The sequence below is a fragment of the Aquarana catesbeiana genome, linkage group LG13, assembly GCF_042186555.1.
Source record: "Aquarana catesbeiana isolate 2022-GZ linkage group LG13, ASM4218655v1, whole genome shotgun sequence".
In the NCBI taxonomy this organism is placed as follows: domain Eukaryota; kingdom Metazoa; phylum Chordata; class Amphibia; order Anura; family Ranidae; genus Aquarana; species Aquarana catesbeiana.
Window position 1 is genome coordinate 76,136,635 of NC_133336.1, and position 15,123 is coordinate 76,151,757.

Sequence of the window (15,123 nt, forward strand, 5' to 3'; positions counted from 1 at the left end):
CACATGTGAGGTATCGCCGCGATCGTCAGAGTGAGAGCAATAATTCTAGCACTAGACCTCCTCTGTAACTCTAACCTGGTAACCGTAAAAAAAAATTTTAAGCGTCGCATATGGAAATTCTTAGGTACCGTAGTTTGTCGCCATTCCACGAGTGCGTGCAATTATAAAGCGTGACATGTTTGGTATCTATTTACTCGGCGTAACATCATCTTTCACATTATACAAAAAAATTGGGGTAACTTTACTGTTTGGATTTTTTAATATTCATGAAAGTGTCCCTTTTCCAAAAATTTGCATTCAAAACACCGCTGCACAAATACCGTGTGATAAAATATTGCAACAATCTCCATTTTATTCTCTAGATTCTCTGCTAAAAAAAATATACATAATGTTTGGGGGTTCTAAGTAATTTTTTTAGCAAAAAATACGGATTTTAACTTGTAAACACCAAATTTCAAAAATAGGCTTAGTCATGAAAGGGTTAATCAACAAGGGGGCACAAGAAGTTGTGTGGCCCAGAGAAAGGTGAATCAAATCCTATCTTGGGCAGAAATGTACTTTGCCTATCGGCGGTCTTCATTCTAGGAATAGAAAATTGGCAGGCGGACTACTTGAGTCGCCAGCAGTTGTTCCCCGGAAAATGGTTCCTTCACCCTGATATCTTCCTGTCAATATGTCAAAGATGGGGGATCATAGACGTAGATCTGTTTACGTCCAGGTTCAACAAAGAAATCGACAACTTTGTGTCAAAAACAAAGGATCCGCTAGCATGTGGAACAGATGCCTTGCTATTCCGTGGAATCGGTTCTCGCTGATTTATGCATTCCCTCTTATTCTGCCTGCGTCCACAACTTCTTCGCAGGATCAAGCAGGAAGGATAGTCTGTGATTCTTGTGGCCTCCAGCGGGGCCCAGGAAATCTTGGTATGCAGGGATCGTAAAGATGACAGTAGGGGACCCATGGACCCTACCACCACGGCTAGACCTTCTTTCGCAAAGGTTCGGTATTCCATCCTACTTTACAAACACTAAATTTAACGGTTTGGCTATTGAGACCCACACTCTGAAGAAACATGGGCTGTCAGGTTCAGTGGTTTCTATCTTGGTTAATGCAAGGGAGCTGGCCTCCTTAATTATATATTATGGAGTCTGGGAAGCATATGTCTCCTGGTGTGAAACCAGGGGTTGCACCCCAGGAAATAGGTCAAAGGTAGAATCCTTGACTTTCTGCAGATCAGGTGAGAAATAAAACTGGCCTTGTGCTTTCAAAGGACAGGTCTCGGCCTTATCGGTATTATTTCGAAGACCACGTGCTTCGCTTTCTTTGGTTCGTAACTTTATTCAGGGGGTAACACTGCTTAATGCCCGGTTAGGTCACCCCCTGAACCCTTGGAACTTGAATTTAGTTTTTGGCGGCGTTACAAAAAAAGGCCTTTTTTTTTTTTTTTGACCGATACGACATATTCCCTTGGTCCTTTTTTGACAAGGAAACTATTTTTTCTGGTAACCATATCTGCTGCAAGAAGGGTATCAGAATTGGCTGCTTTTTCTTGTAAAGAGCCATGTCATTATTGTTCACAAGGATAAGGTAGCATGGCATCCTCATCCTATCTTTTTACCGAAGGTAGTATCAGGTTTTTATCTAAACCTGGATATTGTTCTGTCTTCATTTTTTTCCAGAACCCTGTTCTATGGAAGAAAAATCGCTACGTTCTCTTGATGTGGTGAGAGCAGTCTGCTTAAAGACGACTGCTTAGATTCGGAAAACGGATGTTTTGTTCGTATTGTCTGAAGGTCCTAAAAGAGGACAGGCAGCATGGAAATCTACTATTCTAAATGTATTCGACAAGTAATCATTTTAGCTTATGGCTTAAAGAGGTAGTTTCTACCCTCTCAAATCAAAATGCACTCCTCTAGGGCTGTTAGTGCTTCGTGGGCAGTGCATCACAAAGCCTCCATGGCTCAAATCTGCAAGGCCTCAACTTTGTCTTCAATCAATACATTTACCAGATTCTATCAGGTGGATGTAAAAAGACATGAGGATGTCGCCTTTGGGTGCAGTGTGCTGCAAGCTGCAGTATAAATCCTCTAATCTCATGGTGCCCTACTTTTGTTGTGTCTCCCTCCCTTCAGTTGGCATTGCTCTGGAACATCCCACATAGTAATTACTATGGCTCTGTGTCCCGTGATGTACAATTAAATAAAATGGGATTTTTATAACAGCTTACCTGTAAAATCCTTTTCTTTTGAAGTACATCACGGGACACAGAGGTCCCGCCCCTCTTTCTAGTATACACGTGTATTGCTTTGCTACAAAACTGAGATGCTTCCGGTATGGGAGGGGTTATATAGGGAGGCAACTTCCTGTTAAGGGTGTGCCAGTGTCCAGCACCTGAAGGTGGACTATAACGCACATAGTAATTACTATGGCTCTGTGTCCTGTGATGTACTTCTAAAGAAAAGGATTTTACAGGTAAGCTGTTATAAAAATCCTATTTCTTTATCGTATATCATGGGACACAGAGCCTTAAGTAATTCATGGGTTATAGGCCACCTTCAGGTGTTGACACTGGTAAACCCAATCAAAGGAAGTTTACTCCTCTATATAACCCATCCTCCTTCCAGGAGCACATCAGTTTTTTCGCCAGTGTCTAAGGTGTTGGTCACGAGTGAAGAAGTGCTCTGAGGAGCTCCAGGAGGGATCCATGCTGGATTTAAATTCCTCCATAAAAAGAAGCCAGATCCATTCAGAAGTGCCACTGAGGCCTAAAGTGGATGGTACCTGGGCCTCGTATCCGAAGCACGAGGTTTTGCCTGTAATGCCCCTTTGTAGGGCTGGACCCCAGGAACCCAGGGCTTAGGTCTTGTACATTACCTTAAGCTTCCTGATGAGGTGCTTATACAAGGCCCAAGGCAGTTGGACCCAGTTTTTGAAGGTTTGCTAAACGTAACCCGCCGTGATGGGTCAAAGTTGGATTTTCTGTTAATTCAGCACAATCCTGCGGCGGCGACAAGGTAAGGGAAGAAAACTTAGATGTTAAAAACATCTATGCATTTTCTTTCATTTAGGGAAAAGATGTTGTCATGCCTTAAAATCTCCACTAGATGGAGTCTATGCACATACCTTATTCTGTTGTCTCACTGTTTGCTCAGTTCCGTGTCTGGCTGCACAGCGTGTGGAGGAGAATTTGCAAGGTAAAAAATCAGCAAAAAATTTCTTTTTTTTTTTTTCTTTTCCTGATAAGACCAGAGGGTTAAGGGGACAGCAGTTCTGCACCCCCCTTACATTACCCCCCCCCCCCCCGCCACGGGGGATGCAGAAGGTCCCGCTATTTTACAGCTAATGTTTGCTACTGTGGCTGTATTTTTACTCATGTCTGTGCCTCACTGCAAACGCCGTGCTCAGGCGCCGGAAACATTTTAAATAAAAAAAAGGGGGGGGCAGGATTTTTTGGAGGGGGCGGGCGGGCCTATCGCAGGTGCCGTGAAACGTCCACGAGGATGCACGGCAGGCTAAAAGCAGATAAATATACAGCTGTGTCAGTCTCTCCTCTGCTGATGAGGAGGAAACAAGCTGCATGCACACAGGGACACACGAGCTGTGGAACATGTATGAGTTGCAAAACTGGCATTCCTGATACAGGAAGGAAATTCTTTTCCAGCACTAGGCTGAACTTTATAGCAGCTTTAAAAAGTCATGACTATTTTCAGCGATTTAGTACAATGTGTATAGCACCTCCTGTTTTTTGTACTTAAGACTATGCCTGCCAAAAAAGACCCCACAAAAGCCAAAAGAGTAAAGGTTTCACCCCCAGGCATTGGGATTTCCAACTGTATTTCCATGCTGTCATCCTTGCCTGAATTGCCAATTATTGCAACTCGGGGTGAGCCATTGGAGCAAATTGATGGTGCAGCTGCCTCTCACATCTCAGCACCTGTATACGTGACTAAAGATGCCCTTTCCTCCTCCCTTCAGGGTCTGGAAGAAAGATTAGCAGCTTTAATCGCATCCTCCATTCAAATAGTTTGGAAGCATACTAGGTCCCCCTCCCCCGCTTCAGCTTTGCAAGGGGAACAGTGGGCACACAATGAGGTTTTACCCTCAATCCATCAGGAAGAGAAACAAACCGATGATTCTTCTGCAGAGGAAACGACCGTAGATGAACCTTTTTTCAGCTTCTCAAATCTGAAAAATTGCTGATACAATCTCTTACAGAAATGGTTCGTTCCACTTTCATGCTGCCTCTAACAGAGTCTCATGAAAACTTGGCTTCTTCCTTAGGTTCTTTAAAAACCTTCCCATCCTTTGCATGCGTTTTTTGCACATGCATTACTTGAACATCTTATTTTTGCAGCATGGGATAAACCGGATAAACATTTTCTCCCTCCTAAAGAGGTTTTCAATTCTCTATCCTCTGGAGGAGAAAGTCTCCAAAAGATGGAAAGTACCAGCAATTGATGCTGCGATTTCCAATGTAAATAATGACTTAACTTGTCCTGTATACAATGCACAGATGCTTAAGGATCCAACAGATAAGAAGTTGGAATCCCTGCTAAAATCTTCTTTTTCCATAGCAGGTGCCGTCACTCAGCCCGCAGTCGCCGCGATAGGCATCTACCAATCCTTAAAGGAGAGCTTCCTACAGAACAAGCTCGGGATTTGGTTGAACTACCTAAGGCATTATGTTTTGCCATAGATGGCATTAAAGACTCTATTCACCAGGCATCCCGCCTTACGCTTATCCTTGTACATATGCGCAGAATCCTGTGGTTAAACAATTGGTCAGCTGAAACACCATGTAAAAACCTCCTAACTGGGTTCCCCTTTCATGGGGACCGACAGGTTGGAGAAGACTTGGATAAATATATCAACACAATTTCTGCTGGGAAAAGTACTTTTTTACCAGTCAAAAGAAAATATAAACACCCTTCATTTAAATGGGCTCTTTCCCCTGCGTTAGGGGCTTCCGCCTCTAGGCAGTGGCGACGGCCTTTGCTGTTAGACTCTAGAGGAAAACCTCAGGGTCAGACCCAGGCACAAAAGAAGCCCTGGGGTAGAAAATCTGCAAAACAGAATCCTAAAGCCTCATCATGAAGAGACAACCCCCCTCACGAAGGTGGGGGGAAAACTTCTGCAATTTTCTGAATTCTGGAAAAGGGAAATTCAGGACAGATGGGTCATCTCCACGGTAACGCTGGGGTACAAGCTGGAATTTCGGGACTTTCCACCGTCTCATTTACTGAGGTCAAGCGTTCCCAAAGATCCAGAGAAAGGACAGTCTGTTTCAGTCTGTAGATCTAAGAAAGCTAAATCAATTCCTGAAGATCCGCTCCTTTCGCGTGGAAACAATTAGGTTGGTAGTTTCTATCCTAGGAAGAGAACTTCTGGCGTCAATCAACATCAGAGATGCATATCTGCATGTCCCTATATTTCCTGCTCATCAAAAGTTTCTGCAGTTCGAGTTGGAACAGCAGCATTTTCAATTTGAAGCCCTGCCCTTTGGGCTAGCCACAGCACCTCGGGTGTTCACCAAAGTGCTAGCCCCACCTCTAGCAAGGTTAAGGGCACTGGGCATAACAATTGTAGCTTACCTAGACGATCTATTACTTGTATATCAATCAGTGACTCGTTTGGAGCAAAGCGTACGCACTACAACCAACTATCTGAAAAGTTTGGGTTGGATTCTCAACTTAGAGAAATCTTCCTTAAATAACGCTAAAATGGCTGGAGTACTTGGGTCTGATCATAGACACAGCCCAGGAAAGGGAGTTCTTGCCTCAAGCAAAAATCAATTCCATAAGAGAGCTGGTGCAGAGGGTCAGGTCAAATGGCAATCCCTCCATTCGCCTCTGAATTAGGTTGCTAGGAACCATGGTAGCTTCATTCGAAGCAGTTCCCTATGCCCAGTTCCATTCAAGACTGTTGCAGTATCCTATCTGCTTGGAACAAAACAAATCAAGCTTTAGACTTACCAATGCGGATGTCCCCAAGAGTGGCCCAAAGCCTAATTGGTGGTTATTAACCCAGAATCTGCTGAAAGGAAAATCCTTCAGACCAGTCATCTGGAAAGTGGTAACGACGGATGCCAGCCTCTCAGGCTGGGGAGCGGTACTAGAAAAGACAACTGTCCAGGGACAGTGGTCAAGAACCGAAAGAATCTTGCCCATCAATATCCTAGAGATTCGGGCAGTACGTTTGGCTCTAAAGGCCTGGACTTTCAGGTTACGGGATTGATTCAATCCGACAATGACACAGCTGTAGCCTAAATCAATCACCAAGGGGGCACCAAAAGTCTCAGCACAGAGAGAGGGGAACCATATTCTAACTTGGGCAGAAAGAAATGTTCCATGCCTTTCTGCAATCTTCATTCCGGGAGTAGAGAATTGGCAGGCGGACTACTTAAGTCGTCAGCAGTTATTCCCAGGGGAATGGTCTCTTCACCCCGACATATTTCGGGCTGTTTGTCAAAGATGGGGGGCTCCGGACGTGGATCTTCTAGCATACAGGTTCAACACAAAGTTGGTCAACTTTGTGACCAGAGCAAGGGATCCATTCGCATGCGGAACGGATGCGTTAGTGACCCCATGGGATCCGTTTTCACTGATCTATGCATTCCCCCTATTCAGTTGTTGCCTCGACTTCTTTGCAGGATCAAGCTGGAAAGAAAGCTGATAATTCTGGTGGCACCAGCATGGCCCAGAAGGTCATGGTATGCAGAAATCGTAAAGATGGCAGCAGAGGGCCCATGGTCCCTCCCACTATGGCCAGATCTGCTCTCTCAGGGACCAATATTCCATCGTTCCCTACGGTCTCTAAATTTAATGGCTTGCCTATTGTAACCCACATTCTAAAGAAACGTGGGCTTTCCGGGTCAGTTATCTCTACCCTGATTAATGCTAGGAAGCCAGCTTCCAGAACTATATATTATAAAGTCTGGAAGGCTTATGTTTCCTAGTGTGAATCCAAGGGTTCGTACCCTCGGAGATATATCCTAGGCAGAATTCTTGCCTTTCTACAATTAGGGGTAGAAATGAAATTGGCCTTAAGTACTATTAAAGACCAAGTCTCAGCTTTATCTGTCTTATTTCAAAGACCACTTGCTACTCATTCTTAGTCCGGGGCTTTATACAAGGGGTGACACGGTTTAATCTGCCCATCAAACCTCCCTTGAACCTTTGGGACTTAAACTTAGTTTTGTCTGTGTTACAAAAACAGCCATTTAAACCAAGACAACAGATTCCCCTAGTCCTTCTAACAAGGAAGTTGGTATTTTTGGTTGCTATATCCTCAGCAAGGAGGTTTTCAGAATTGGCTGCTCTTTCTTGTAAAGAGCCATATTTCTTGGAGTACATCATGGGACACAGAGGTCCCACCTCTCTTTTGGGATACAAGTATATTGCTTTGTTGCAAAAACTGATGTGCTCCTGGAAGGAGGAGGGGTTATATAGAGGAGTAAACTTTACTTGACCAGTAATAAATAATAAGCTGTAATAAAAATCCTATCTTTTTTTTTGGCTAGTGCTCTTAGGTGATGGACCATCTAGGGTCCTGCTGCACCATAGTAACTGCAGTTAACTCCTTGGCTATGCCTTTGGGACTGTACCTGAACGCCACCAGATTAAAGAAGTACAGTCAGCCTGTCATGATCTTTAGGGCACTGGATCCTGCTTGGGCACTCAACTTGTTGAGTTAGCCATAGGGTCCTAGACAGGCCCAAGCCTGTGTTTTGCCAGGAAACTAGCCTGGCAATTTCAAACCATCAGCAAAGGCAACACCCATATTTTTCTTATGAATTGTTAACCTTAAAGATGTTTTAGCCATAAATATGTGTTCCTATGTTAAGTCATACATTTTGGTGACTACATCCAGTAGGTAACATAGCAACCTTAATAGGTTTGCTGCCCTTGTGTAAAGATGCTTAGCTCTCTTCACAGCAGCATAAGAAGTCCAAGACCGTTACCTAACTAAATTCTATACAAGCTTTTGTATCAGCCAGGTATAGTAATTTTGCATACTACAGTATATAGAAATGTACATGTTAAAGCGGTAGTAAGTAGTGTATGTGTTTTTTGTTTTTTTTCCCCCTGCAAAGCAACATTATGTGTTTTAGCATGAATCGTATACTAGAACATTATGTGACACTTACCTTAGAACAAAGCCCTTCTATTGATGAGCTTTATTCACTGACGGGGCTTCCATCTTCACCCGTCTTCTGTCTGGGTTCGCGGACTCTGGCTGTGTGAGTGGCCAGAATCGCGATGTTAACCTAAATTAAGTGCTTACTATGTTGTCATCTTTGTTCTGTGAAGAGATGCTATGAAGAAACCAAACCATTTTTATATCTATTTTAATTACTTGCTTTATGTCAAGCTGTGTTAATGAGAATGGACTTCTAATTCTTGATAATATACAGGTTGTAAATGTTTATTTTCTTAGGAAGCACTGGATGTTCACACAGGAGGAAAGCCTAAGACTGATATACCATTACCTCCTCCAAACCCAGCAGTGCATGTAGAATTGACAGGTAAAACCAATATTTAACTTAAAAGAGAAGCTCTGGATTTAAAAAAAAAAAGTAAACCATTATACTCACCTAGGTGACTGCAGCATTGACCCAATGCTGCATCTGTCCCCTGCCGGCTCTGCAGTGAGAACTGAGCAGTCAAACACTGCTGATTACTCAGTTCTCTCCCTCCTCTCTGAGCAGAGAGCTGTGATAGTCTGTCAGTGGCTCTCTGATCTCCCCTTCAGTGCTCACTGGAGTGCTGGGCTGTGGAGGGGGGCAGGAGGGGCTGGCTCAGGCTCTCAGCGGATCACTGAGAGGCAGAGCCAGGTGCCAGTCTAGGCATCTGGGTGGATCTTGACCATATGGTCGGGATCTTTCCCTGGACTGGCTGAGTGACATCAGCCAACAGCAGGTGTTAGCCTGCTGTTGGCTGAGAACGGGTCATAGGAGTTGCAGAATGAACTGCACTTCTGTAATCCATAGAAGTATGGACAACAAATTTGGCCATACTTCTTTAATTCATCTTCTTTTTTTTTTTTTTTTTTTTTTAATACGATTAAAAGAACTTTTATTAAAGTAATCGCATGTCAGTAACAGAAAATAGTTGCATGGCATACATAAAAGTGCAGGTACACATGTTCACAACACTGTACTGTAGAGAAAACTGTACAAGGGGAGACCATTCATATACAACTGACAGAATAGACTACTTATTTGGAGCATCTGATAGAGGTCAGGATCACATCATCACCTGAACCAGTGGGTCCTAGACATACATTGGAGTGTCTCATATAGAAAGGGGGGGGGGGGGGCAAGGGAATGGAGGGTAGGAGAGGGAAGAGGCAGGATGATAGAACGGAAGGGGGGGGGGGGGCCCGAGGATAAAGAAGGAAGAAGGAGATCACTAAAGGGGGGGGGGGGGTGTAAGTGGGAGAGGGAGGGGTACCGTAAACATGCCAGGGGAGACCCATTCAAATAGCATGTTCAATTCTTTGGGTCCACCTTTGGGCTAGGTGGAGAAATCTCCATTTGCAGGGAGCCCCAAGAGTCTATCCAGGAGGACCAGATCTTGTCAAATTTACTCGGACAGTTCCTATTAATGTACGTAATTATATACAAAGGTAGGACATTATTCAGGGTATTTCTCCAGGAGACAAGAAAGGGTGGCATGTAGCCTTCCATTTCAGCAAAATCTCTCCACGGGCATAGTATGTAGCTATATTATGAATAGTTTGGTATATTTCCGCACAGTGGAGTCTGCAATTACATTCAGCAATGTGACCTCAGGGGTTAGTGCAAGGGTAGTTTCTGCAGCCTGATTAATATCCGCAAGGGCCTTCTCCCAAAACTCCTGCAAAAGGGGGGCATGACCAAATCATATGTAGAAAAGAAGCCTCCATGTTCCCACAGCGGGGACATGACGAGGACCTATCAGGGTAAATAGCAGCTAGTCTCTGAGGCATTAAGTAAGCTCTATGCAGAAACTTCAATTGAATAAAGCAATCTCATGCAGAGATCAAATTCGTGACATAGGAAGAGACACAGCCCTCCCAGTCCGCCTCAGTTAAATTAGTTCTCTTTTATCACCACATGAATATAAGATATATCAAGTGTTCTTGTAAATCGCTATCAAACTCCCTTTTATAGTGAAACTGCAAGACTTGGAATTTTCAAGCATGCCACCTTGTGCAAATCATTCTTTCTCATTTCCAGATCCCAGTTGTCACAATAGCTGTTTTGCATTTCTCTGCTTTCTTTTAGAGGAACAACAAAAAATTGTAAATTTGGAGAGACAGCTCCTGGTTCAGCTTAAGGCAATGAAACACAGACAGGTCATTCACCCTGCCCTTCAGCAAGGTATTAATTTGTGTTTCTGTATCTGTGTTTAAATCCCTGTTTGGTTTATTTGGTTGCAGTATATTTTCCTCAGTTATGTTCTAATAATGCACTTTTTTTGCATAGTGGGGCTAAGGCTGAACATTGTAGACCATGCAATGAGTATTGACCTACGGTATCTAGGAGTTGAGCTTCCACTTCCTTACATCACCAGTGACTCCAGATGGGATAACTGTGGATTAAGCTCGGAAGGTCAGTGCAACTAATTCATGTAGTCCTTTTAATTATTTCATTAAAATGCAGAATATGATTCCTGTGCAGTAATATTGCACAATGACAGTGCTTTATTCTCTTTTTTTTTTTTTTTTAATTAGTGCATAGCAATGTTTGCTCAGACTGATTGAAAGCTATGCTCACCACACTAAGACCCCTTTCACACCGAGCCGCCTATAGCGTCGGCGGTAAAACGCCGCTATTTATAGCGGCGTTTTACCATCAGATTTGAAAGGGTTAAAACCTCCCGCAATGCGCCGCAATAGCGGCGTTTTGCCGGCAGTATCCTAGCGCTGCCCCGTTGAACAGGAAATCAGTAATGTAAATGTCTTATTAGTAAAACTTTACTGCCTTGCACAAAGAGAAACGCAGAGGAAGCCGAGATATAGCATAGGAAGCTGGATACTAAGACAGTATTTTGTAACTTGTTATATAAATATGTACACCTTCCTAAAAGCTGTTGTGCACAAAATTTCTCCTGGTATGACTAAGTTTATCTAATGTCCACTTGAAAGGTGTACATTTAAAGAGGAACTCCAGAAATAAATGCGCTTTTTAAAACTAAGCTGGCTTATAGGGGTTAAGTCCAATAAAGTATTTGCCACCTTGTGGACTACTCTTTTATTTACCATTTACATTTTTACTGAGCACTGGGAGTGCAGTTATTTGCTATACTTCCAGCACTCCAACCCAGGATCTTCTGGTATCTGATCCTGCAGCTATAGGAGTAGTTTGCAACCGCTCTGCTCACCCCAGGAAAGCTGCACATGAACACAACACTACTGTGTGAAACGGTCTGAGGTGTGACAGAACCGTCTTACACTCAGCTTGAGTGCTTCCATCAGTATACAGCTTCCTCTAGTCTGAACATAGGTATCGGATATTATAGCCGCATATTGCAACCAAGAACTAGGCAGGACTAGTTTAGCTGCAAACCTGGGACTCTTTAGTAAACATGAATACAGGCTTTTTATACACTACATTCAGGTGAGGCTGATCACATTATCTAATGCAAATGTATACAGAAATATGATTACCGTACATACTCTAGTATAAGTCGACCCGAATATAAGCCGAGGCACTTAATTTTACCACAAAAAACTGGGAAAACACATTGACTCAACTATAAGCCGAGGGTGGGAAAATGCAGTAGCTACCGGTAAACAATGCCCATCTGCAGCCTCACTGTGCCCATCTGCAGCCTCACTGTGCCCATCTGCAGCCTCATTGTGCCCATCTGCAGCCTCACTGTGCCCATCTGCAGCCTCACTGTGCCCATCTGCAGCCTCACTGTGCCCAGTTGCAGCCTCACTGTGCCCAGTTGCAGCCGTACCTTTTATTACTAAAACAGTGTGTCTCCCGCTGTGTAATGCATTCTGTTCAGCTGTCCATTGAAACAAAGCCCACCCCGCATCCTCCTCGTCTGTGATAGGCGGAACACAGATACAGTTTTCCAGCATCGTATCAGTGTTCCTCTTTCACAGACGGAGGAGGAGGAGGCGGGGCGGGCTTTGTTCCAATGGATGGCTGAAGAAAATGCATTACACAGCGGGAGACACGCTGTTTTAGTAATGAAAGGTGTCTCCCGCTGTGTAATGCATTCTGTTCAGCCGTCCATTGAAACAAAGCCCGCCCCGCCTCCTCCTCGTCCGTCCATGATAGAGGGACACTGATACGATGCTGGGAAACTGTATCAGTGTTCCGCCTATCACAGACGAGGAGGAGGCAGGGTGGGCTTTGTTTCAATGGACGGCTGAACAGAATGCAATACACAACGGGAGACACGCTGTTTTAGTAATAAAAAGTACGGCACAAGGGGGAGTTTTTCAGCCTAAAAAATGGGCTGAAAAACTCGGATTATACTCTAGTATATATGGTAACACTATAAACATTAAGTTAATTAAACAATTAGCCACCTGAACACTCAGAGGTCTCATTCCAGGTCAGACTTGCCGGAATCGAGCTCACAAAGTACAATACGCATTATTACAAGTATAAACATATCCCAACAGTAGTTTGCTAGCAGACAATAGGTGAGCTAATTAGCACAATTAACAATACAAACAGTGATCTCCCCCCTCCTCAGCCTAGTAAACAACAGGATACCCAGAGCATTTCAAATCTCATTAACCCGCTTTCTTTTCACATACATCTGTCCACTGAGTCCCAAGCTGCCAGAGACCATCATGGCCTCCTTAATAATGTCCTTTTGCATTACAGAACAGGACATCTTCCTAAATGCTTGTAGCGCCCTCAAATGTATCTGTGTTCCAGTTTGTTAATCTTCATTGTGAAATATTTATCCAGAAATAGTGCACCACAATCACCATCGTGCCACTCAAGATGTACTCTCACCTCAAGAGATGTATCTCCCCATTTATACAAATAAGCAGTCTTATGCACTTAAATGTAGCTGTTTTCATATGATTTATTATGTTAAATGAAATTGCTGATAATGCATGGTACATGCCTTTTTTAAAACAGGACATTTTTAAAAGTGCAATAGTTCCTGGAATTCCACCTCTCACTCTAATTCAAACTTGTATATGTTCAAATAGAAATTAATTGGTATAAATATGATTTCTTGTGTGCTAAATTTTGACTTTTCTATCAAATACTTCTTGACATCGTCAGGAGCACCTCCGTGATACATGTTGAGCGACGCCACAATAAGGTCATTAAGGCAGTGGCGTCACTAGGGTTGGTGTCACCTGGTGCGGGAAAACATGGTGTCATCCTAAGTGGGCAGGCTAGTTTTGGGCCGTCATTGCACGGTCACGGTGCACACCCCAAACCCCTCTCGCCTGCAAGTTTGAGAGCCAACATTCTTTGGAATTCAGGCTCCTGCAGCCACTTCCACATCCTTCTGAAGGTCTCCCTGCCAGATTTCAGTTTACTCCAAGGTTTGGGATTCCTTAGAAGGTCTTAGAAGGTTCCCTGCGACCAGCACAGCACCCTCTGGGCGAAGATAGCCTGGGGGATGATGCTGTACCTTTTTGGTTTTGGCTGTGATTCTCTGCACCACTTCTTTGGTGTTTGATCTGTTCCAACTGTCAAGTTGCTCAGCTTGGACCTGGAGGAGGAGGGTGGCCTGTCACGGCTGGATAACCCATGTATAAATGTTTTTCATACAAATTGGTCTAATCATCCCTGAGTACTTGGCCTTAAAATATGTTTTCTCTATTTGTTTGCTTTAGGTCTTCCTTTTGTGTCTAGGACAGGAAAGACGACTGACTATACAAAGATTAAAGGTTGGCGGGATAAGTTCTCAACAAACCCACCGATAAAAAGTGAAGGTGAGATTACCATACTAAAGTTTAAATGTGCACCACCTTTTCATGAGGTAGAGAGATAAATAGTAGTGACATAAATCATCTGCATGCCTTCCAAGGTAAATGTAGAGTAGAACTTGACAGATAACTAGGAAATGTAGTGTCCTATCGTTCTAAATGTCACTGGGATTCTAGCCCATTGTTGGACCTATCCATTAACTGCTTTTTTTTAGAACCAACGTTGGGAATTTGATATTTCCTTTATCAGTAGTGCTGCTGATTTCCCTAGGAGCCCATATCTCTTAGTCTGCACTTTTTTACTTTCCCTTGAACTTGATGTAGAACGTCTTCTCCCAGACAAAAAAGGAATGAAGGGTCTGTGGTCCTATCTGAGAGTGGGTTGGAATTGTTCCTTTATGAGGGGGAATTACTAAAAGTATGGAGCCACCAGTGACCTAACTTAAACTACTACTAAACCGGTAAATGCATACCTATGGATCCTTGGGTAAGGATGCTACTGACCAGCAGTTGTGATCCCTTCTTAAATCCCAGTTAGCTCTGGTAGGTTCTTCCTCAGTTTTGCATTAGCTGTAACCCTAATCTGTCAAGCTGTAGCAGAATAGGTTAGATCCCTCAAAAAGGATCTCTCCACTGCCAGAGTAGATCTGTTTTGGATTGAGCACGTGGAGCAGACATCTGCATTCTTACCCTTCAGTTGTGTTGGATTGTTGCAAGCATCCTAATGTGTAACCTTACAAGAATCTGATGTCTGTACAGATGCACAGAACACTTTAGTTAAGCTGCTGGGATGCTGATACTATATCAAAAAAGCATCTGAAATGCTTGGCCTTCAAGGAACGTTGTTTCTTTGATCCTAAACTTGATCAAGGATACTATGCCATTAGGACTAGGGCCCAGAGATTGGCAATGCCCACTGAAAATCCTTATACATGAAGGTTTGCCCCCTCTTAGAAGTAGGTCCTTGGGTAGTTTACCTCTAGGCTTTCACATGCAGAAGGCACCTCCCTAGGCTCAAAGGCTAATCTGTTGCCTCTGGAGTTCCCTAAAGCTACCCCCTCTTCTCTCCCCTGTGCTACTGTACAAACTGATGCACCTCCCCTCATCTCTTTGGGTCCCCTCCCCTTCAGACCCTTTGCTACAGTCCATATGTCAACCCAGTATTTGGAGCTGTGTCCCATCTGAGCCACCACACCTCAGAAGTCCCTGTCCTCAAAA

General features: G+C 43.7%; 1 protein-coding gene across 2 annotated transcripts in view; it reads left to right on the top strand.

Annotated features, from left to right (window-relative positions):
* The window catches only part of MGA (MAX dimerization protein MGA), a 191,213-nt gene that overhangs the window by 49,897 nt on the left and 126,193 nt on the right, over positions 1-15,123 (top strand). For both annotated transcript variants that reach the window (XM_073610788.1, XM_073610787.1), the window contains exons 4-7: positions 8,437-8,524; positions 10,268-10,363; positions 10,469-10,594; positions 13,813-13,911. In XM_073610788.1, coding sequence (XP_073466889.1) covers positions 8,437-8,524; positions 10,268-10,363; positions 10,469-10,594; positions 13,813-13,911 — 409 coding nt within the window. The remainder of the gene's footprint in view (positions 1-8,436; positions 8,525-10,267; positions 10,364-10,468; positions 10,595-13,812; positions 13,912-15,123) is intronic.